The 24,937-nt window shown below is 45.3% G+C and overlaps 1 protein-coding gene across 1 annotated transcript in view; it reads right to left on the reverse strand.

The window, feature by feature from the left end:
• Positions 1-24,937, reverse strand: part of LOC129698353 (protocadherin-16-like) — a 139,894-nt gene that overhangs the window by 107,457 nt on the left and 7,500 nt on the right. Inside the window, 1 exon segment of the mRNA XM_055637449.1 lies at positions 19,363-21,174. Coding sequence (XP_055493424.1) covers positions 19,363-21,126 — 1,764 coding nt within the window. The 5' untranslated portion in view covers positions 21,127-21,174.

Raw genomic sequence — 24,937 nt, forward strand, 5'->3', positions numbered from 1 at the left:
CCAGAGGACATAGGTTCAAGGTGAAGGGGAAAAGATTTAATAGGAATCCAAGGGGTAGCTTTTTCACACAGAGGGTGGTGGGTGTATGGAACAAGCTGCCAGAGGAGGTAGTTGAAGCTGGGACTATCCCATCGTTGAAGAAACAGTTGGACAGGTACATGGATAGGAGAGGTTTGGAGGGATATGGACCAAGCGCAGGCAGGTGGGACTAGTGTAGCTGGGGCATTGTTGGCCAGTGTGGGCGAGTTGGGCCGAAGGGCCTGTTTCCACACTGTATCACTCTATGACTATGTAGATGGGAATCATGACAGAAGCCTCCTCATGGCGATCCCCGGAAACAATGACACGATGCACTCTGTGACGCGTCGGGCAACCAATTCTGGCAACGTTGGACAACGACAGAAACCAACAGCGAGCTATATCGTCTGACACGTGAGGGAACAAACTATGTAGACAACAGACTAAGCTCTGATCCCATGCTGCAATCAAACCATCTCCTGATAACGAGCAACACGTCAGCTGCCCTTCTAATGGATTTTGTGCGTGGCCTTCAGTGACGTGCGCAGGCACTGAGCTCCCTCTGATCAACATCTCTCAACATTTTACCCTCTACTTTCTTGTTGTGGCACCAACGTGAATGGCCTGACATTTACTACAATATTTTTTCACATACCAACGACACAAAGTTCATCGTAAAAATGATACATCAGCCTGTCAGCACCACTTTACCCACATATTAAAATGATCATCGAGTGGCTGTTACATGTAGAACGTGTGAAGGAAATAATCTCAAGTATTAACAGTGAATGTGACTGTGCGTGTACAAGCTGAGACACTTCCACAAGGCAGCTTCACTGTGACTAAAACAAGAAGTCATCTCATTGGCAACAGAATGGTGAAAGCTGCAGCTCCTGGAGCCGGCTACAAAGTTCCTTCCCTGCGCTTTGTTGCAAATCACTGCTCACTTCCCCCCACCAACAAACCTTACACCCCTCCCCCATCACAAAATTAAAACCACATCTTGAGCATCTCGCCCCGACCCCCAAGTAAACTGAGCGAGTCAGGCGGATTGGTCAATCAATGTTGCTTTGGTTCGGTTCCCAGGGAGTGCTGGTACACGCCAGCCCATCCGGGGAAGAGTGACGGGCCTGAGATGACCAGAGTTAATGGATCAGCTGAGTGGCTGAGCAAGCTGGCCCCGAGTTTTGCTGGGATTCACTGTCCGGAACTGCCGAGAGTTATTAGCTTAGGGTGAGAACAAACACCTGGGGGTCTTGGCAACAGCTATAACACTGTTCTCTCCTTTATGTAAATCACATGAGCTGGGCCCCTCATCCCATTCACTGGCCTTGTGCCAAAGAGCTTAAAGTGCTGGCTCTGCACGCCTGTAAAACCCTTCAACTCCTGCAGAATCTTTTACTGTCAATTCTGCTCTCTAAAAGCTTATGACTCACAACGGTGGAACAGAGGCAGAAGGAGGCCCTTCAGCCCATTGTTCCTGCTGTAACTGAATACTGTCTTCACCAAACTTTCCCCTCTTATTTGGAGTATTGTGTGCGGTTCTGATCGCCCCGTTACAGGAAGGATGCGGGGGCTTTGGAGAGGGTGCAGGGGTGGTTTACAAGAATTATGCCTGGATTAGTGATTTCCAGCACCAGGGACGGGTTGAACAGACTGGGATTGTTTTCTCTAGAACGTTGCAGGATGAGGGGAGACTTGATAAACCTCTTTAAAATTAGGAGAGGTATAGATATGGTAGACAGTCAGAATCTTTTTCTCAATAGAGTGGAAATATCCAACCCACGAGGGCATAGCTACAAATATAGACCATAGGTGCAGGGATAGGCCATTCAGCCCTTCGAGCCAGCTGATCATGGCTGATCATCCTAAATCAGTACCCTGTTCCTGCGTTCTCCCCATGTCCCTTGATTCTGTGGAGATGCGGGAAGTTTAACGGAGATGTGCGCGGCACGTTTTTTTTTTTACACATAGAGTAATGGGTGCCTGGAACACATTGCCAGGGGTGGTGGTGGAGGCAGATACCATTGTGGTGTTTAAGAGGCTATTGGATAGGCACGTGGATATGCAGGGCATGGAGGGATGTGGATTATGTACAGGCAGAGGAGATTAGTTAACTTGGCATTGTGTTTGACACCAACATGGTGAGCCAAAGGGCCCAGGATTTGAGTATAGGAGCAGGGAGGTTCTACTGCAGTTGTACAGGGTCTTGGTGAGACCACACCTGGAGTATTGCGTACAGTTTTGGTCTCCAAATCTGAGGAAGGACATTATTGCCATAGAGGGAGTGGAGAGAAGGTTCACCAGACTGATTCCTGGGATGTCAGGACTGTCTTATGAAGATAGACTGGATAGATTTGGTTTATACTCTCTAGAATTTAGGATATTGAGAGGGGATCTTATAGAAACTTACAAAATTCTTAAGGGGTTGGACAGGTTAGATGCAGGAAGATTGCTCCCGATGTTGGGGAAGTCCAGGACAAGGGGTCACAGCTTAAGGATAAGGGGGAAATCCTTTAAAACCGAGATGAGAAGAACTTTTTTCACACAGAGAGTGGTGAATCTCTGGAACTCTCTGCCGCAGAGGGTAGTCGAGGCCAGTTCATTGGCTATATTTAAGAGGGAGTTAGATGTGGCCCTTGTGGTGAAGGGGATCAGAGGGTGTGGAGAGAAGGCAGGTACGGGATACGGGATACGGGATGATCAGCCATGATCACATTGAATGGCGGTGCAGGCTCGAAGGGCCGAATGGCCTACTCCTGCACCTAATTTCTATGTTTCTATGTTCCTATGCTGTACTATTTGATTTTCTCTAGACCACTTTTCTCCACTAACCCTGCGTGCCTGCATCCACACAGCCAGGGGAACATTATGCCTAGATCACAACCATGAGAATTCTGAAGGTTTCAATGAGATATTGGTGCTTTGCATTCTCATGTCCAAGCAGAAATAAGAAAATCACTATTGGTCTTTACATCCTCTGGTTACTGTAATCTTATTCACAGGCATGTGGCGAAGCTAATTGTGTAGGAATTTGAGATGCTGGTTTAAATGGAAGATAGACACAAAAAGCTGGAGTAACTCAGCGGGTCAGGCAGCATCTCTGGAGAAAAGGAATAGTTGACATTTCGGGTCAAGGTCCTCCTTCAGGGTCACCTATTCCTTTTCGCCAGAGATTCTGTCTGACTCGCTGAGTTACTCTAGCTTTTTGTGTCCCTCTTGGGAACATTAATTGTTTTGCTGGAAGCTACATTGCGAAAGAGGGTTAGGGTTATTTCCCCTGGAGTAGAAAAAGGTTCAGATGGGAAATGACTGGTGTATAAAATAACGGGGTATATACAGTGCTCTCCGTAATGTTTGGGACAAAGACCCATCATTCATTTATTTGCCTCTGTACTCCACAAGTTGAGATTTGTAATAGAAAAAAACTCACATGTGGTTAAAGTGCAAATTGTCAGATATTGATAAAGGCCATTTTTATACATTTTGGTTTCACCATCACTCCATTCTGAACCCCATCTCCTCATTGAAACCCGCTACACCTGAAGGTTCTGACCCCCCCCCCCCAAATCCCATAGTGGCATTGAGCAGCGTCAGTGCCCAATCACTGGTCAGACAAAAATTGAGCCTACAATGTTCCAGCTCCATCAGTTTTCCTTTTTTTGGGCCAAATATCAATCTGGGATTGAACTGACTTAAAATTCAAACATGTATGGCTCATGTGTGACATACACAATGTCCCCTCAAACTGAGCTGGGACAGTACAGGTTTGATGCAGAGAGAAGTTCCCTTTGCACTGACAGCCCGGAGATTGGGGGAGCAAAGGTCGCAATGAGGTTTGTTATTTTAAAACATAAAGGAAAACTGTTAGATAAGGAGTAAACCTTGCTCATCGGTGTCCCTTTATACCGTCTCAGGGCACGGGCAGTCTGAGTTGGTCATAGATTTTAAAAATCACGTTAGACACAGAATGAAGCAAATGAAGCTGCTGCTATATTAAACGGTACAATGATTGGAGCCCCCAAATCATGTCAGTGAGCGAGGTTCTGGTCACAGCCTGGCACTCGAGCAGCAGAAACAGGAGACAAAGAGAGGCCTTGTGGGGTGAATAGGGTGATCACAGGGGTGTGTGTGAATTATAAGGTTGAGTGGGAGCAGGTTTCAATGTCACGGATATTCACTGGATCACTTTCTGTGACCAGTAAACAGCTGGTCTAAAAGAGAAAGGGTCATAATGGCCCAAATCTCAGGCAACAAAGCCGGACAAGAGGTGGGACAGAAGAGCATTTTTGGGATGGTGAGTTTCAAGGTGGTCACAGACGGCCTGGAAATAAGGTCTTTAAATGAGGACAGTTTCATTGTCATAAAACAAGGTCTGGTCGACATGTTCCGTTCCTATAGCAGATAGAGGCAGGCCTATATATATAAGGAGTCATTTTAAAGTGAAATAGTTGGAGTTCAGAGCCAATGAACAATGAAAGGTAAAATATGTGCAAGGAACCCCAGATGTGAAACGTTATCTGGGAGACAAATAGAAACACAGAAACATAGACAATAGGTGCAGGAGTAGGCCATTCAGCCCTTCCAGCCAGCACCGCCATTCAATATGAACATGGCTGATTATCTAAAATCAGTACCCCGTTCCTGCTTTTTCCCCATATCCATTGATTCCTTTCGGTCCTTTGAGCTAAATCGAACTCCCTCTTGAAAACATCCAGTGAATTGGCCTCCACAGATTCACAACTCAGTTTTAAATGCTCCTGGTTCTGGACTCCCCCAACATCGGGTGTTCCTGCATCTAGCCTGTTCAATCCTTAAAGAATTTTATATATTTCACTAAGAATCCCTCTCATCCTTCTAAATTCCAGTGAATACAAGCCCAGTCGCTCCATTCTCTCAGCATACGTCAGTCCCGCCATCCCGGGAATTAACCTGGTGAACCTACGCTCCACTCCCTCAATAGCAATAATGTCCTTCCTCAAATTAGGAGACCAAAATTGCACACAATACTCTCACCAAGGCTCTGTACAACTGCAGTAGGACATCCTTGCTCCTAAACTGAAATCCTATCACAATGAAGGCCAACATGCCATTAGCTTTCTTCACTGCCTACTGTACCTGCATGTTTAGTTTCAGTGACTGGTGCACAAGCACACCTTGTCTTGTTGTACCTCCCCTTTTCCTAATCTGACACCATTCTGTCTGAAGAAGGGTCTCGACCCAAAACGTCACCAATTCCTTCTTTCCAGAGATGTTGCCTGTCCCGCTTAGTTACTCCAGCATTTTTAAGTCGAGTCAAGTCAAGTTTATTCGTCACATACACATACGAGATGTGCAGTGAAATGAAAAGTGGCAATGCTCACGAACTTTGTGCAAAAAGACAAACAACAAACAACCAAACAAATTTTGTGTCTACCTTTGATCTGCATTTCGTTTCTACACAATTCCAATAATAATCTGCCTACCTGTTCATACCACCAAAGTGGATAACTTCACATTTATCCACAATACACTGCATCTGCCATGCATCTGCCCACTCACCCGACCTATCCAAATTACCCTACAGCCTCATAGCATCCTCCTCGCAGCTCTCACTGCCACCGAGCTTTGTGTCATTGGCAAACCTAGAGATGTCACATTTAATTCCCTTGTCTAAATCATTCATATATATTGTAAGCAACTGGGGTCCTAGCACCGAGACTTGCGGTACCCCACTAATCACTGCCTGCCATTCTGAAAAGGACCCGTTAATTCCTACTCTTTCCTTCCTGTCTACCAACCAGTTCTCTATCCATGTCAATATCCTGCCCCCAATACCATGTACTTTAATTTTGCACACTAATCTCTTGTGTGGGACCTTGTAAAAGGCTTTTTGAAAGTCCAGATACACCACATCCACTGACTCTCCCTTATCCATTCTACTTGTCACATCCTTAAAAAACTCTAGAAGATTAGTCAAGCATGATAGGTACTGCTCTACATCGGTGAGACCAAGCGCATTACCGGCTAGCTGGCCTATAATTCCCCGTTTTCTCTCTCCCTCCTTTCTTAAAAAGTGGAGTCACATTGGCTACCCTCCAGTCCAGAGGAACTGATCCAGAGTCGAAAGAACATTGGAAAATGATCACCTATGTCCAAGGTGTTCTTCGTCTCCTCAGCACTTTTCCATGCCCCACTCCCCTTCACCATCCGTCCATTCCAATCCCTCCATCCCCCAACGTTAAAGCCCTCTTTCGTCTCGACCGGGTCTACTAATACCTCAAGTTGGTCCTTACCCTCAACAATGAGGCCCTCTTCCCCGCAAGGCGTTGGAGTGAGGGCAGCCCCTCGATATATTGTTCGAGGCGTACTTGGGTAGCTGCATCGACAACTACATTGACTTCTGCACCCAATTTCAGGACTTCATCCTTGCTTTCCATCTCAAATTCATCTCGACCCATTTCCGACATTTCCCTACCCTTTCTAGACCACACTATCTCCATCGCAGGTAACAGACTACTGACCGATATCTACTACAAACCCGCTGACTCCCATGGCTATCTGACTACACTTCTTCCCATCCTGCTTCCTGTAAGAACTCTATCCCCTACTCCCAATTCCTCCGTCTACGCCGCATCTGCACCCAGGATGAGGTATTCCAAACTAGGGCATCGGAGATGTCCTCATTCTTTAGGGAACAGGGGTTTCCCTCTTCGACTAGAAGGGTCTTGACCCGAAACGTCGCCTATTCCTTCGCTCCATAGATGCTGCCTCACCACATACAACAGATAATCTGACATTTCTCCGGGATCCCACCATTTTTCCGTCTCCTCCCCTGGATTTCCCTTCCAGCCATCACCCTCCCCTGGTACTTTCTTTACTGCTACACTTGTCGCTTTACTCCCCCCCCCCCCCCCCCCCTTGAATGCATCCACCCAATTTTCTAGGACCACCTCACCTCCTGAATACTCTGCGATGCAGGTGTCGACCTATCGGTGAGGCCAGGCTTGGCGATTGCTTCCCAACACCTTCAGTCCGCAATAACCAACCTCTCCCGGTGGCCAGCACTGCAGATCCTCGGCCCCAAAGCAACGTTTCTGTCCTGGAATGTCAATTGCCAGAATGAGGCTTCCTTAAATGAAGACAGAACCAAAGTACGCTTGGGTTTACATTGACTGTTCAGGTTGTCATTTCTTTGGTTCCCATTATATCCCACAGCTCACTGTCTCCGCCTCTTCCTCTCCCGCCCCCCCCTGACTGTAAGGGGTCTACATTTCGTCCTTCGCTCCAAGATCTGCCTAGAGTGCTGAGTTTTCCCAATTTTGTATTTTTTCCAGCATGAAGTTCTTTCTTAAACACAATGCATCCACTTTAGGACCCCCCTTTTATATCTGCGATGCAGACCCAGGCCCTTTCCCTTCAGTTCCTCCTCTGTTCGGCCCCTTAGTTTCTAAATTTCTGTCTTCCAGTCAGAACCAAAGTTTGTTTAACTGCTCTGCCTTTCTGGCCATTATTTCTCTACTGCCTCTTCCTTGGATTTTTATATTCCCTGAAACCTTTCTTTCATGCTCCTTTTCCCCCTTTTAATTAACCCCTTTGTCCTCCTCTGTTGCGTTCTAAATTTCTCCCAGTCCTCCGGTTTGCTGCTTCCTCTGGCCAATTTATATGCCTCTTCCTTGGATTTAACACTATCCATGATTTCCCTCGTTAGCCACGGTTGAGCTGCCTTCCCCGTTTTATTTTTTCACCAGACAGGGATGAACAATTGTTGTAAGTCAACCATGCAATCTTAAAGTCTTTGCCATTGACTATCCATCGTCAACCCTTTAAGTACCATTTACCAGTCTATCCTAGCCAATTCCCGTCTCATACCTTCAAAGTCTCCTCTATTCAAGTTCAGGACCCTAGTCTCTGAATTAACCATGTCACTCTCCATCCTAATGCAGAATTCCACCATATTATGATCACTGTTGCCCAAGGGGCTTTGCACAACACGATCACTAACTAATCCTTCCTCATTACACAATACCCAGTCTAGGATGACCTGCCCTCTATGTCGGTTCCTCTACATATTGGTTTTTAAACCCATCAGCGATGCTACCAATTTTGGAAAAAGGAGGCAGAAAATGCTGGAGTAACTCAGCGGGTCAGGCAGCATCTGTGGAGAACATGGATAGGTGACGTTTCACAGAGTGCTGGAGTAACTCAATGGGTCAGGCAGCATTTCTGGAGAACATGGATAGGTGACGTTTTGGGTCGAGATCCTTTTTCAGATGAATGAGGAAAGGAGAGAAACTGTAGGTAATGAAAATTGAAAATAGGGGAGGTGATTCAGGAATATAGACAATTGACAATAGACTATATAATAGACAATATGAAATGTGTAGGGGGATTACAGCAGACAGGATTCGGTAAAATCACTGAGCTTTTAATGAGTGTATTAAGACTTAACTTCGCCCACCATTTCCATCCAGGTTGAGTGCCAACACTGGTGATTGGGATTATAGTAGATGCATCAGTCAAGGCTGGTGTAAACCACAAAGCAGATACAAGGTGAAATCCAGCTCACCAGCTCAGTGTGACTGTGCTGTGATCTTGATTTGGAGCACATCCAGTGTGCAGTCGTTTGATGTCAGTGTATTCCTGAGTTCCACAGCTGCAGATGTCAGCAAACCACCGCCCCTGCTTTCCTTCACGATCCAATGCATGGAGTTCACAAAAGCAATGGTTCGAGTACCTGATACAATTCTGGTCACCACAATCAGGGAAGGATATGACTGAATGATTGAGAGAGATATGATTGCAGTGATAAAGGTGCGTAGGAGCCGTATGAAACACTGGTTTGGCCATGTTTGGAATATTGTGTGTAGTTTTGGTTGCCTCATTACAGGAAGGATTTGGAAACATAGATACATAGAAAATAGGTGCAGGAGTAGCCAGCACCGCCATTCAGTATGATCATGGCTGATCATCCACAATCAATATCCCGTCCCTGCCTTCTCCCCATAATCCCTTGATTCCGCTAACCCTAAGAGCTGTATCTTCAGTGCCCTCCATAATGTTTGGGACAAAGACCCATCATTTATTTATTTGCCTCTGTACTCCACAATTTGAGATTTGTAATAGAAAAAAATCACATGTGGTTAAAGTGCACATTGTTAGATTTTATTAAAGGGTATTTTCATAATTTTGTAGAATTTTCAGCAGTGTTTATACATAGTCCTCCCTTTTCAGGACACTGTAATGTTTGTGACACATGGTTTCACAGGCATTTGTAATTGCTCAGGTGTGTTTAAATGCCTCCTTAATACAGGTATAAGAGAGCTCTCAGCACCTAGTCTTTCCTCCAGTCTTTCCATCACCATTGGAAACTTTTTTTTTGCTGTTTATCAACATGACGACCAAAGTTGTGCCAATGAAAGTCAAAGAAGCCATTATGAGATTGAGAAACAAGAATAAAACTGTTAGAGACCTCAGCCAAACCTTAGGCTTGCCAAAATCAATTGCTTGGAAAATCATTAAGAAGAAAGAGAGCACTGGTGAGCTTACTAATCGTAAAGGGACTGGCAGGCCAAGGAAGATCTCCACAGCTGATGATAGAAGAATTCTCTGTATAATAAAGAAAAATCCCCAAACACCTGTCCGACAGATCAGAAACACTCTTCAGGTGTGGATTTGTCAATGACCACTGTCCGTTGAAGACTTCATGAACAGAAATACAGAGGCCACACTGCAAAGTGCAAACCACTGGTTAGCCGCAAAAATCGGATGGCTGGGTTACAGTTTGCCAATAAATACTTAAAAGAGCAACCACAGTTCTGTAAATAGGTATTGTGCACAGATGAGACGAAGATGAACATATCAGAGTGATGGCAAGAGCAAAGTATGGAGGAGAGGAAGTTAGTGTAGAAATAACAGGGGCTATGGCAGAAATATTTCAAATGTCATTAGAAACGGGAATAGTGCCGGAGGATTGGCGTACTGCGCATGTTGTTCCATTGTTTAAAAAGGGGTCTAAGAGTAAACCTAGCAATTATAGACCTGTTAGTTTGACGTCAGTGGTGGGCAAATTAATGGAAAGAATACTTAGAGATAATATATATAAACATCTGGATAAACAGGGTCTGATTAGGAACAGTCAACATGGATTTGTGCCTGGAAGGTCATGTTTAACTAATCTTCTTGAATTTTTTGAAGATGTTACTCGGGAAATTGATGAGGGTAAAGCAGTGGATGTTGTGTATATGGACTTCAGTAAGGCCTTTGACAAGGTTCCTCATGGAAGGTTGGTTAAGAAGGTTCAATGGTTGGGTATTAATGATGGAGTAGCAAGATGGATTCAACAGTGGCTGAATGGGAGATGCCAGAGAGTAATGGTGGATGGTTGTTTGTCAGGTTGGAGGCCAGTGACGAGTGGGGTGCCACAGGGATCTGTGTTGGGTCCACTGTTGTTTGTCATGTACATCAATGATCTGGATGATGGTGTGGTAAATTGGATTAGTAAGTATGCAGATGATACTAAGATAGGTGGGGTTGCGGGTAATGAAGTAGAGTTTCAAAGTCTACAGAGAGATTTATGCCAGTTGGAAGAGTGGGCTGAAAGATGGCAGACGGAGTTTAATGCTGATAAGTGTGAGGTGCTACATCTTGGCACGACAAATCAAAATAGGACGTACATGATAAATGGTAGGGAATTGAAAAATGTAGGTGAACAGAGGGATCTGGGAATAACTGTGCACAGTTCCCTGAAAGTGGAATCTCATGTAGATAGGGTGGTAAAGAAAGCTTTTGGTGTGCTGGCCTTTATAAATCAGAACATTGAGTATAGAAGTTGGGATGTAATGTTAAAATTGTACAAGGCATTGGTGAGGCCAATTCTGCAGTATGGTGTACAATTTTGGTCGCCTAATTATAGGAAGGATGTCAACAAAATAGAGAGAGTGCAGAGGAGATTTACTAGAATGTTGCCTGGGTTTCAGCAGCTAAGTTACAGAGAAAGGTTGAACAAGTTAGGGCTTTATTCTTTGGAGCGCAGAAGGTTAAGGGGGGACTTGATAGAGGTTTTTAAAATGATGAGAGGGATAGACAGAGTTGACGTGGAAAAGCTTTTCCCACTGAGAGTAGGGAAGATTCAAACAAGGGGACATGACATGAGAATTAAGGGACTGAAGTTTAGGGGTAACATGAGGGGGAACTTCTTTACTCAGAGAGTGGTAGCTGTGTGGAATGAGCTTCCAGTGAAGGTGGTGGAGGCAGGTTTGTTTTTATCATTTAAAAATAAATTGGATAGTTATATGGATGGGAAGGATAATGGAGGGTTATGGTCTGAGCGCAGGTATATGGGACTAGGGGAGATTATGTGTTCGGCACGGACTAGAAGGGTCGAGATGGCCTGTTTCCGTGCTGTAATTGTTATATGGTTATATGGTTATATGGAGAGAAGAAACTGCCCAAGATCCAAAGTATACCACCTCATCTGTGAAACACAGTGGTGGGGGTGTTATGGCCTGGGCATGTATGGCTGCTGAAGGTACTGCCTCACTTACCTTCATTGATGAGACAACTGATGATGATAGTAGCATAATGAATTTCTATAGACACATCCAATCAGCTCAAGTTCAAACAAATGCCCCAAACCCCATTGGCCGGCGGTTCATTCTACAGCAAAACAATGATCCCAAACATACTGCTAAAGCAACAAAGGAGTTTTTCAAAGCTAAAAAATGGTAAATTCTTGAGTGGCCAAGTCAATCACCTGATCTGAACCCAATTGAGCATGCCTTTTAATAATAATAATAATAATAATAATAATAATAATAATAATAATATATATTCATTGCACATAAGCGCAACGAGATTTGGTATGCAGCTTCCAACCGATGTCATAACATAAATAACTAATAAAATTTGGATTTGGATATCCAGAGAACGCTGAAGAGAAAACTGAAGGGGACCAGCCCCCAAAACAAGCAAAAGCTAAAGATGGCTGCAATACAGGCCTGGCAGAGCATCACCAGAGAGGACACCCAGCAACTGGTGATGTCCATGAATCGCAGACTTCAAGCAGACATTGCACGCAAAGGATATGCAACAAAATACTAAACATGACAACTTTCATTTACATGACATTGCTGTATTCCAAACATTATGGTGCCCTGAAATGGGGGGGACTATGTATAAACACAGCTGCAATTTCTACATGGTGAAACCAAAATGTTTAAAAATGGCCTTTACTAAAACCTGACAATGTGCACTTTACCCACATGTGATTTTTTTTCTATTACAAATCTCAAACTGTGGAGTACAGAAGCAAATAACTAAATGAGTCTTTGTCACAAACATTATGGAGGGCACTGTAACTCTCCTTTGAATGGATCCAGTGAATCATTGCCTTCTGAGGCAGAGAATTACACAAATTCACAACTCTCTGGGTGAAAAAGTTTTTCCTCATCTCAGTTCTAAATGACCTACCCCTTATTCTTAAATTGTGGCTCCTGGTTCTGGACTCCACCAACATTAGGAACATGTTTCCTGCATCTAGCATGTCCAATCCCTTAATAATTTTAGATATTTCTATAAGATCCTCTCTCATCCTTCTAAATTCCAATGAATACAAGCCCAGTCGTTCCATTCTTTCATAATTTGTGAATTAACCTCGTCAACCTACGCTGCACTCCCTCAATAGCAAGAATGTCCTTCTTCAAATTATTGGACCCTTTGAAGAGGGTGCAGATGACATTTCCCAGGATGCTGCCTGGATCAGTGGGCATTAGCTATGAGGTGAGATTGGACAAAGGGATCGTTTTACCTCGGAGTCACGTGAGTGATTCCGTGAAGAAGCCCGCCAATCCACATGCGCGTCATTTCGTCTACCGTATTGCGCAACGACGGACTGGCAGGCGGGCTGCTCCTGCCAACGGTAAGTTTAAACCTGAAGGTAAGTTTTAAACTTTTTCTCAGGTTATGCTTTCTTTGCAGGTTTCTCTACTTACAGAGTCTTCCTGCTAAGGATACCGCGGAAGTGCGGGTATCGGGCGGCTGTCAAATTCGCTTTATTCGAGTCGCTGGCGGTGGAGCCAGTGGCTTCAGACTGGTGCCGGTAGCACCTAGGCAACCCAGCTTGGAGGGTTAGCCACTAAATTATATCTCCCTCTCTTCTGAGGGGAGCGTAGGGAGGAGGGCCGTTGACTCAAACGAGTCGGGCCAGGAGGATTCCTGGTGGAGAGGATCCCCTCCTTCTATGAGTAACGTCTTTTGAACGTTCTAACCCACATGGAGCACCTGATGGAGAGGTGCTCCACAACGACATACACCAAAGGAGGAAGTTATCAGTGCGGGTCTCCTCGGGGACCCACGGCAGCGGCACCTGTTCTCAGGGCTGCCTACGAATCTCTCTCTGTGGAGGGGAGTGCGAATAGTCAGTGTGTACTGGCTTCAAATTTGAAGTATGTCCGTGGAACATACTGGAGCACATGCATGTGGCTCTAAGGAAATACTCGCAAAAGAAAGGGTTGCTGCCGTGGGCTGAAAACCCGGAAGGGGCCAGAGTTCCCCTCATGCTACAAGTGCCGGCAGTGAACAGCGCTATCATGGGTGACATTGGAGGAAATGAAACCAGCCGCCGAATCTTCTCTTCAGGTAAGACTTATCCAACAGGTATACCTGGAGGAGGAAGCTAATGCTGTCGGGCTGATCAAGGTACCAATGACGAACAAAGCTTTATCGTATCGGCGACGACACACCCCATGCCTCATCGGCAGTAAGCAGTTCACTGAAGCTGTTGGCAGCTTGAAAGCTGCGCAGAAGCCAAGGTCCAAGCCGGTCTCAGGAAATATGGAATCCACATACACTACCATTCCTACTCTCCAATCAAGGACGGGAATAGAACCCACATCAGGGGCCATTGGGCTTACCATAGACCACCGGTAACCATGGAGGTAGGTGGGTCTGGTTCTTCCGAAACATGGGGTAAGTGGACCATTTACAAGTTAGTAATATTTACAATTGTTTTCGTACAAGGGTACCAAGCTTGGCTCTGAATTATGGCCAGATCTCGGAAATTCGCCAGAGTTGTCTTTCGAGGCAGGCTCAGATTTATGGTCAGAGTAGCCTTTTCAAAGCAGGGCCAGTATTATGGCCAGAGTTGTCTTTCGAGGCAGCCTCAGTATTATGGTCAGGATCACCTTTTGAGACAGGCTCGGGAATCTGGCCAGAATTGTCATTCAAGGCAGGCATGGAGTTATGGCAGGGGTGGCCTGTTCATTGTAAAAGATGGCAATGTCAGTTCATAATTGATTTAACTTGCATAGATTTTTCAGTATATGGAACTTTGTTACTATCTAACAAACTGATTTCATTAGGATCTTACGGCATGCATCGATTTCAAAGATGCATACTATTCAGGTCCCATTCACAGGGATCCCAGGAGTCATTTGAAATTTATCTGGATGGGGCATGATAACAGTTAATGCGTTGCAAATGGGCAAACTTCAGCTCCCAGGTAATCTACCAATTTACTAAACCGGTGCTGGGACTGCTCAGAGCTCAAAAACACTTGTTATGGCTTATCTGGATGATATTCTAAACACTGTGTTTGGCTAAAATCAACTGTTTTCAGCTGCAACTATATTTGAGTGATTGAGGTTCCTCATCTATCCAGTTAAATTTAAGTTGATACCAACTGTGTTTTCAGCTGTGCAATTGGGCCTTTGCATTATCAGAACTTACAACGTGCAAAGTAGTAATCTCTCATGCCATTTAGGTCATTGTTAACAGACCTATGCTATTACCAGCTGAAGCACCAGGGTCACAATGGAGGACCAACAATATTTAGCATTGCTCCAGTAGTTTTGGTCAATAAATCTTCAGTTGTATTTCAGACTGATGCTAGTGCTCAAAGATAGAAAATTACGAATGCCATCTCTAGTTACGGAGGGATGGGATTTGCATGAATGACCAATTCTTCAGTTATTGGTATCAACTACCTATAGACACTAGGTGCATACTATGGGTTAAAGGGTTGTTGTGCAGATATGCATGATCTGCATGCTCAATTCTAGGCTGATACACTGTGGTGGTGGCTTATGTTGGTCACATGGGTGCAATCAAGTTAAAGTATCCTGTCATAATTTACGCAACTTTATTTGGCGCTGGTGTATCATCACGTAAAATCAATGACACCACAGTATTTTATGACATTATGGCTCGATGGAACACGGAATATCGATATGTTTGCATCCAGGCTCATTCACCGGTTTGTAAAGACATGTGGCATCGCAGTGGCGAGAGATACATTCTCGCTACACGAGGGAGGAATGTTATTTTGTGTCATTGCTTCATTTTGCCTCATCAGTCGGGTCTTGCAATGATTCAGCAAGATCCCGCTTCAGAGTTTTCGTATTGTCTGACTGGCCTATGTAGCCATGGTTTCCCGCAAATGTTGGGAATTATAGTAGAACCTTATATGGGGTTTCTAAACATAAAACTTTGCTGGTTCAGCCTGGAACTCGGGGAACCTGCCTCTGTATGATTAATCAATTCATTGCCTTACAGAATCTGAGAAGACAGCTCCTGCGGCTTGGGTTGTCAGACCAATTCATGTATGTGCTCACTGCAGAGTGCAGGGATAGCACCTAATAAGCAGAACTTTTCCTCTTCAGGAGATGGGAAGCATTCTGTTTAAATTCTATGTTACATATAATATGGCACGGACACTGAGTTCATTTTCTATGGGCCCTTGACAATAAATTAAGTTAAAGTCCCATTAACTGTGCTCAACGTGCCTTCTCATCATATTTGCTGCAGCGAGCGGGACCCGCTCTGTCGGGTCTCACCCTCTGATTCCAGTTTATTAAGAATATCTTTGCATAGGTTCTCCCAGACCCAAGTACATGGAAGTATGAGATATTGACATTGTGTTGACACTGCTTCGCCAGGGGGCTCCAGCTATATCCCTATCTTTAGCTCGGGGCTCATAAGGTGCTTATCCCCTTGGCGCTGTTCTCAGCGCAACGGGTCCAATCATTGCATAAATTGGGACTGGACAGGATGGTTATACCTGCTAATAATATAATATTTCATGTTTACGATTTAGTTAGGCAGGGCAGCGCAGGGGTGTCAGGTCTCAAGCTAGTTCTCATGGCATACCTCACGCACCTTCGGTTATGTGTGGTCACACATTTACAACATTACGTCAGGGTCACCTAGAGCCTTAGAGCCTCTCATACTAGCTATGTTTGTTAGTTACTAAAAACCTCATAAGAAGGTATCAGTTCAGACCATCTCCAGGTGGATAAAAAGGGGTTTTGGCTTATGCAGGAGTAGATACTAATTTTCTAATCTCACTCCACCAGGGCTGCTACTTCATCAGAAGCAAGGGTTATGTACAGTCCTCTGGACCACATCCTGCTGACTGCAGGATGGTCTAACGAACAAGTTTCCAAACATTTTATTTTTAACCCATTGCCAGACCAGGGGGATTTGCCAACTCTAGGTTTTATTTTAGGTTCTATTTTAGGTTCTATTTTATAGTTTCCCCCAGATGAGAGGGGTTACTATTATTATTATTTGTTCATTTATCAGCATTAGCATGTTTTTAAATCTGTCATGTCTGTATGCATTATGAATGTTTCCCTTATCTGTGGTCAACTGATGCAGTCATGCTTGTGTGGACTCGTTTTTTTTCCACGACATGAAATCACAGAGCTTTAAAGTCTTCTCGGAATCACTCACATGACTCCGAAGTAAAATAGTAAGATTAAACGAGAACTTACCAGTTTGAAGCTTGATCTTTATTTTATGAGGAGTAACGTTGAGGGATTACGTGCCCTCCGCTCCAAACCCTCGTATTGTAAAGGTCATCTGGTAGTTCTAGTCTTCTCTAATCTTACTATGTTACTTCAATTACTATTATCTGTGATTTCACACCGCTGCTTTGAAGATTGACGCGCATGCGGGCTGGCGGGCTTCTTCTCGTAATCGCTCATCGTTACTCCTCATAAAATAAAGATCAAACTTCAAACTGGTAAGTTCTCGTTTAATCTGACTATTTTCTCTGAAGTGTCAGAGCCTGAGGGGAGTGCTGACAAAACTTTACAGAATTATGAGAGGCATAGATAGGGTAGACAGTCAGAAGGTTTTCCCCAGGATGAAAATGTAAAAGACGAGAGGACCAAAGTTTAAACGAGGTGTCGAGGGACAATTTCGGTCCAGAGACCGAGGGCAGTGGGTGTCTGGAACAAGCTGCCGGGGATCATGGTGGAGGCAGATACGATAGTGGCATTTAAGAGACTTTTGTATAAGCACGTGGATATGCACGGAATGGAAGGATATGGATCATGTGCAGGCAGAGGAGATTAGTTTAACTTGGCATCATGTTCAGCATGGACATTGTGGGCCGAAGGGCCTGTTCCTGTACTATACGGTTCTATGTTCTGTATGTTGTGAACATTTTGTTTATACACAGAGGTAGAAAACATAACAAGAGAGGTGGAGAAAGCAGATACAATAGTGGGTGTCGCATCACCAACTACCTGACTGGACAACCACAATACATCAGGCTACAGAACTGTGTCTCGGACATGGTGGTGAGCAACACAGGGGTCGGTCCTCTCTCCCTTCCTGTTCACCATCTACACCTCGGACTCCAGATATAACTCCGTGTCCTGCCACCTGCAGATATTTACAGATGACTCTGCCATTGTGGGCTGCATCAGTGGGGGGAGGGAAGCTGAATACAGAGGTGTCGTCAACCACTTTGTTGACTGGTGTGGGCTGAATCACCTGCAGCACAACAACGACAAGACTGAGTTGGTGGTGGACTTGGTTGGTGGAGGAGAGGAACACCGATCCTGTCCCCTGTCTCCATCAATGGTGCGGATGTGCAGTTTACCAGGGAGTACAAATATGTGGGAGTGTACCTGGACAGTAAACTGGACTGGTCCAGGAACGCTGAGGCCCTGTACAAGAAGGGACAGAGCTGCTGTACTTTCTGAGAAGGCTCCGCTCCTTCAACGTCTGCAGTGAGATGCTGCAGATGTTCTACCAATCGGTGGTGGCCAGTGCCATCTTCTTCACTGCCGTGTGCCGGGGCATCAGTGCGAAGGCCGCGGACGCCAACACGGTCAACAAACTCATCGGGAAGGCCGGCTCCGCCCTGGGGGCTGGAGTTGGAGTTGGATTCACGGGAGGTTGGTCTTGGAGGGGAGGATGCTCCTCAAACTGCGGAACATCCTGGACAATACAGCTCACACCCTCCATGACACACTGGTCAACCTGAGGAGCATCTTCAGTAACAGACTGGTTCCACCAAGATGCAGCACAGAACGCCACAGGAGATCCTTCTTCCCTGTGGCTATCAAACTGTACAACTCCCCCCCGTGGGATAGACCCCTGTCCTGTCGTGGGGTAGACTGAGACTGAGTCTAACTCCCTCACCCCCCCAATCTTTGTACATCCCCAATCCTTTCTACTCGCCACTTTAATTTCATGTTTCATGTGTTTTGTGTTTTTGATGAATAGACAAATAGATAATAGGTGCAGGAGGAGGCAATTCGGCCCTTCGAGCCTGCACGGCCATTCAATGTGATCATCCACAATCAGTTCCTGCCTTCTCCCCATATCCCCTGACTCCACTATCTTCAAGAGCCCTATCTAGCTCTCTCTTGAACGTATCCAGAGAACCAGCCTCCACTGCTCTCTGAGGCAAATAATTCCACAGACTCACAACTCTCTGTGTGGAAAAAGTGTTTCCTCATCTCCGTTCTAAATGGCTTACCCTTTATTCTTAAACTGTGGCCCCTGGTTCTGGACTCCCCCAACATCGGGAACATGTTTCCTACCTCTAGCGTGTACAAACCCTTAGACTGCATAACTGACTACCACAGTGGGATCGGACTGGAGTTCCTATCACTGTAACTTTGCTTTGAACACATTCCACGACACAAAGGCTAACATTCCATCCGCTTCTTTCAATACTTTCCAATATCCATCATGAAGCAGCTTTAACATTGCTCGGATTATTTACAACGTTGGGTTTATGTTGCAAGATTTTACCTTGCTCATTTCCCATTACAACCTCAATACAAGATCCTATTGTATGGGGAAGGCTACCACAAATATACAGGTGACAGGAGATTGGAGAGTTTTCCAATCCTATCCTCTGATGAACACTTGTTGATTATTCACACTTTAATATAATCACATTACCAGTTAATTCCCATTGTCTGAATTAATCATTCACACCCAAAAACCTCCTCAAGGAATGACGTAAATTTGCCTCTCATTTTAAATAACCCTCACATCTGTCATTCAAGTTCAGAGGTCAAGGTTCAATAGTCAGAGCTCCGACAGCTAGGAGATGCCTACCTGGAGAAAGCAGGTTCCAGGGGGTTCGTTTTCCTTGATTGAAGTATTATAGAAATTTCTGCTGAACACAGGCTCATTATCGTTAACATCCTGGATCGCTATAGTGACAGTCACAGAGGAAGACAGAGGCTTGTGTCCACGATCAGTGGCCAACACGGTCAATGTGGGAGCGGGGTCGGTTTCGTAGTCCAAAGTTGCAGCTGTGGTGATAACTCCAGTGACTTGATCAATGGTGAACCACTCGGAGTGAGACTCTGGGTTGTTGACAATTCCATAAACAATATCACCATTAATGCCGTCGTCTTTATCTCTGGCCGTTACTTGTAGCACAAAGCTTCCAGGGTATAGAACCTCTGGAATGGATTGCTTATACCTTGAATGATCAAAGACTGGTGGGTTGTCATTAACATCAGTGACATGAATGGTAAAGGTTGATTCAGCTCTGAGAGGCGGTGTTCCAGAATCAGTGGCTGTAACACTCAGCTGATAACTATCTTTCTCCTCTCTGTCTAACATCTGGTCCACACAAATTAAATAAATAATATTATCCTTGGTAGTTAGTCCAAATTTACCATCACCACCATCCAAGGATACATTGACTTTGGCATATTCTCCATAATCAGGATCAGATACAGAGATCCTGGCCACAAATTGACCAGGTTGAGCTCCCTCAGATATGTGAGGTGAACCATCTTCACTGAGAAAGATGATGGTGAGAGTGGGCTGGTTATCATTATAATCCTTGACCTGAACTGTAACAAATGCCGTCGTTATTTCGGGATGTGTAGCATTGTCTCGAGCTTGGACCACCAGCTCATGAACTTTCTTCATTTCATAATCCAATCCTTTGTTTAATTTGATGATACCGGTCTTGGAGTCAATGGCAAAGTACTGGTTAGGATCACTCTGCCTCCTGTTGATCTCATAAATAACCACTGCATTATTTCCTTCATCTGCATCTATGGCAAAGACCTGGAGAAATCTACTGCCGGGCTGTAGACTCTCTGAGATTATAGCATGGTATCGAGTCTGATTAAATAGTGGAGCATTGTCATTGACGTCCAAAATGGAGACGTACAAAGTCATCTGACTTGTTTTTCGAGGAGTTCCACCATCAAAGGCTTCAACCACCAGAGTGTAGGTGGATCTCTCTTCCCTGTCCAGGGGACTGTTGACCACCAGCTCCAAGTCCAGTGTCTCAGTCAGTCTTTTAGTTTCCAGCCTAAAGGACTGCCCTACATTTCCACTGTGTATGAAATATCCCTGCGTGCTAAACTGGCCTCTATCGGCATCGATAGCCGAGTCCAAGCGAAACCGAGTTCCCACAGGTGTCTGCTCCGATATTTTCAGTCGCATCTGACTGCTGGGAAAGACAGGAGCATTGTCGTTTATATCATTGACTAATATCACCACTTCAACTGTATCACCTCCTAAATTCACCGCAACAAATCGGTACTTATCCCTGGCCTCACGATCCAGTACCCTGGCTGTCTTAATAATTCCCGTCATTTCATCAATGATGAGGTCGGTGGACATGCCCGAGCCATCGGTCTCGTGTGTGAAGAAACTGCTAGTGATGTGGCCGGGGGGAAGACCTGCATTTATGTCACCGACGATACTGTAAGGTGGTTGTTCTTCATCGATGTGAAGAACCAGAGGCTCACTGGACCCTGCCACGGACCATCCAACTAGGAATCCCATCATCACGTGAAGCCACTGGGAAACAGCTCGGTGCTCAACTGCTACTTTCCGCATCGAATCCATAATGCCAATGTTTCTCCAGTTTCCTCTCTTCAGCCAATCGCTTTAAATCTGTAAAAACACAAAGGTCAGTCACAATTATTACGTTTCTGCAAATGTGAGAATGCATAGTGAAACTTCATTGCTTAAACAAAGGTTGTCAACACCATTGTTTCAATTGGCAACATAGAAACATAGAAACATATAAATTAGGTGCAGGAGTAGGCCATTCGGCCCTTCGAGCCTGCACCGCCATTCAATATGATCATGGCTGATCATCCAACTCAGTATCCCGTACCTGCCTTCTCTCCATACCCCCTGATCCCCTTAGCCACAAGGGCCACATCTAACTCCCTCTTAAATATAGCCAATGAACTGGCCTCAACTACCCTCTGTGGCAGAGAGTTCCAGAGATTCACCACTCTCTGCGTGAAAAAAAGTTCTTCTCATCTCGGTTTTAAAGGATTTCCCCTTTATCCTTAAGCTGTGACCCCTTGTCCTGGACTTCCCTAACATCGGGAACAATCTTCCTGCATCTAGCCTGTCCAACCCCTTAAGAATTTTGTAAGTTTCTATAAGATCCCCTCTCAATCTTCTAAATTCTAGAGAGTATAAACCAAGTCTATCCAGTCTTTCTTCATAAGACAGTCCTGACATCCCAGGAATCAGTCTGGTGAACCGTCTCTGCACTCCCTCTATGGCAATAATGTCCTTCCTCAGATTAGGAGACCAAAACTGTACGCAATACTCCAGGTGTGGTCTCACCAAGACCCTGTACAACTGCAGTAGAACCTCTCTGCTCCTATACTCAAATCCTTTTGCAATGAAAGCTAACATACCATTCGCTTTCTTTACTGCCTGCTGCACCTGCATGCCTACCTTCAATGACTGGTGTACCATGACACCCAGGTCTCGCTGCATCTCCCCCTTTCCCAATCGGCCACCATTTAGATAATAGTCTGCTTTCCTGGGTGCAACAAACTGGTTGGGTTGCACCCATGGAGGCAGAAGGATGGTTGACACAGAAACATAGCCAATAGGGGCAGCAGGAGGCCATTCGTCTCTTCAAACCAGCACCACCATTCAATATGATCATGGCTGATCATCCAAATTCAGTACCCCATTCTGGCTTTTTCTCCATATCCATTGATTCCCTTAGCCCCAAGAGCTAAATCTCTGTCTCTCTTGAAAACATCTAATGAATTGGCCTCCACTGCCTTCAGTGGTAGAGAATTCCACAGATTCAAAACTTTCTGGATGAAAAAGTTTTTTCTCATCTCAGTCCTAAATGGCCTACCCCTTATTCTTAAAATCTGACCCCTGGTTCTGAACTCCCCCAACATCAGGATCATTTTTCCTGCATCTAACCTGTCCAATATTTTAAGAAATGTATACGTGTCTGTAAGATCCCCTCTCATCCTTCTAAATTTGGATGAATACAAGCACAGTCCACCCATTCTTTCATCATATGTCAGTCCCGCCATCCTGGGAATTAACCCGGTGCACCTACGCTGCACTATAACAATAATGTCCTTCCTCAAATTAGGAGACCTAAATTGCACACAATACTCCCGGTGCGGTCTCACCTGGGCCCTGTACAACTGCTACAGGACCTCCTTGCTCCTAAACTCAAATCCTCTCATAATGAAGGCCAACATGTCATTAGCTTTCTTCACTGCCTGCTGTACCTGCATGCTTACTTTCAGTGACTGGTGCACAAGCACACCCAGGTCTCGTTGCACCTCTCCTTTTCCTAATCTGACACCATTCAGATAATAATCTGCCTTCATGTTCTTGCCACCAAAGTGGATAACCTCACATTTATCCACATTATACTGCATCTGCCATGCATCTGCCCACTCACCCAACCTGTCCAAGTCACACTGCAGCCTCATAGCATCCTCATCGCTGCTCCTTTGTGTCATCCGCGAACTTAGAGATGTTCTAAATCGTTAATGTATATTGTAAACAACTGGGGTCCCAGCACAGAGCCTTGCGGCTCACTAATTTTGCACACTAATCTCTTGTGTGGGACCTTGTCAAAGGTTTTTTTGAAAGTCTAGATACACCACATCCACTGGCTCTCCCTTATCCATTCTACTTGTTACATGCTCAGAGAAAACCCATGCAAGTCACGGGGAGAACATACAAACTCCATACAGACAACACCCGTAGTCAGGATCGAACCTGGGTCTCCGGCGCTGTATTTGCTGTAAGGCAGCAACTCTACCGCTGTGCCACCGTGACCGCCCGCTTGTCAGGTCCTGTCTCACACCTCTCCTACCTCGATCCTGGGCAAATCCCCTCTCTGATGCATTCTTGACCTGAAATGTCGAATACCCCTTTGATGCCACAGATGCTGCCTGACTCACGGACTACCTCCAGCATCTGCAGCCTCGTATCTCTAAAGGTGAGATAAGATCTTGTTTCATTGTGTAAGGAGTTACCTGCCTGTAGCCATTTAAGCAGTGACATTGAACTCCAGCCCATGTGCAAAGCAATTAAGTTAACCTTTTCACTCTGCTTGGTGCACGTGACAATAAACTAAACCACGGTTGTTTTTAAGCTCACAGGAATTTATAGCTCTGAATAAGGACCAAGAATGTGGTCTGAATGTTGGCACGACATTTCACCGTTGGCATTTGGGAAATCAGTGTTCGTGAAACACAGTTGTTCTGCAACCAAAGACAACGATTGTTTTCAGATTTGTGAGGTAGAAAATCATACTAGAGATGAACTGTGGACTTGTTCCTACTGCTGGTATCACATCAACATGCTGGAGGTAACGTGGTGAGACCCACCATTAAACACAGAGCAGGTCAGAGGCTGTAAATCTGGTGACTCGTGGATGATTCACCTCAACAACATTCCTTTCCAACATCTGCAATGCATTGGTGAGGATGTGGTGGAACACTTTCCAACATCACTCAACAACTCAATATCGTCCAAAACAAGGCAGCCCATCCACCATTGTAAACAACAACTCCCTCCAGCACAGGTGCAGTGGTTGGACTGAGTCCCATCTATATAAGCCCAGGCTACTCTACTGCATCTCTCAAACCAACAATGTGTGTCACTACAAAGTGCAAAGTGCAAAGGTCGCAGCCTACACGGACACCATCAACTGCAGCTCCTCCAAGCTGCACATCATCCTTACTTGGAAGCACATTGTTACTCCTTCATTGTACGGGGCCAGCATGAGATAAACAAATCATTATTAGATATGGCTTGGGTACTGGAAGACTGGAGAAATATATATCTATCATCACTATTTACAATAGTCTTCCCCTCCCCCAACGATCCCCTCACCTCCATAGATATACACCTATAGGAAGACTGGAGAGTATACATATAATATACATACATATCTTTATACATGTGTGTGTGTGTGTGTGCACACACACACACACACACACACACACACACACACACACACACACACACACACACACACACACACACACACACACACACACACACACACACACACACACACACACACACACACACACACACACACTAGACCAAGTGCAGACCAGTCTGTTTCCCCAATGCGCGTTTGCTGGGGGGGGGGGGGGGGGCTGCGGCATCACGTTCACACTAACCACCCCCCAAACACACAGGCGGGGGGGAGGGGGGAGAGGGAGGGAGGGGGAGATGGGGAAGGGGGAGAGAGAGGGGGGATGAGGAGGGGGAGGAGAGTGGGAAGTGGGAGTAGAGCGGGGAGGGGGGGGGAGAGCGGTAGGGGGGTGGGAGAAGGGGGGAGGAGATGTTAGAGGGGGGGGACAGAGATAAAGAGAGGGGATTAGGGGAAGGGGAGAGAGAGGGAGGGGGG

This window comes from Leucoraja erinacea, chromosome 6 (assembly GCF_028641065.1).
Source record: "Leucoraja erinacea ecotype New England chromosome 6, Leri_hhj_1, whole genome shotgun sequence".
NCBI classification, from domain to species: Eukaryota; Metazoa; Chordata; class Chondrichthyes; order Rajiformes; family Rajidae; genus Leucoraja; species Leucoraja erinaceus.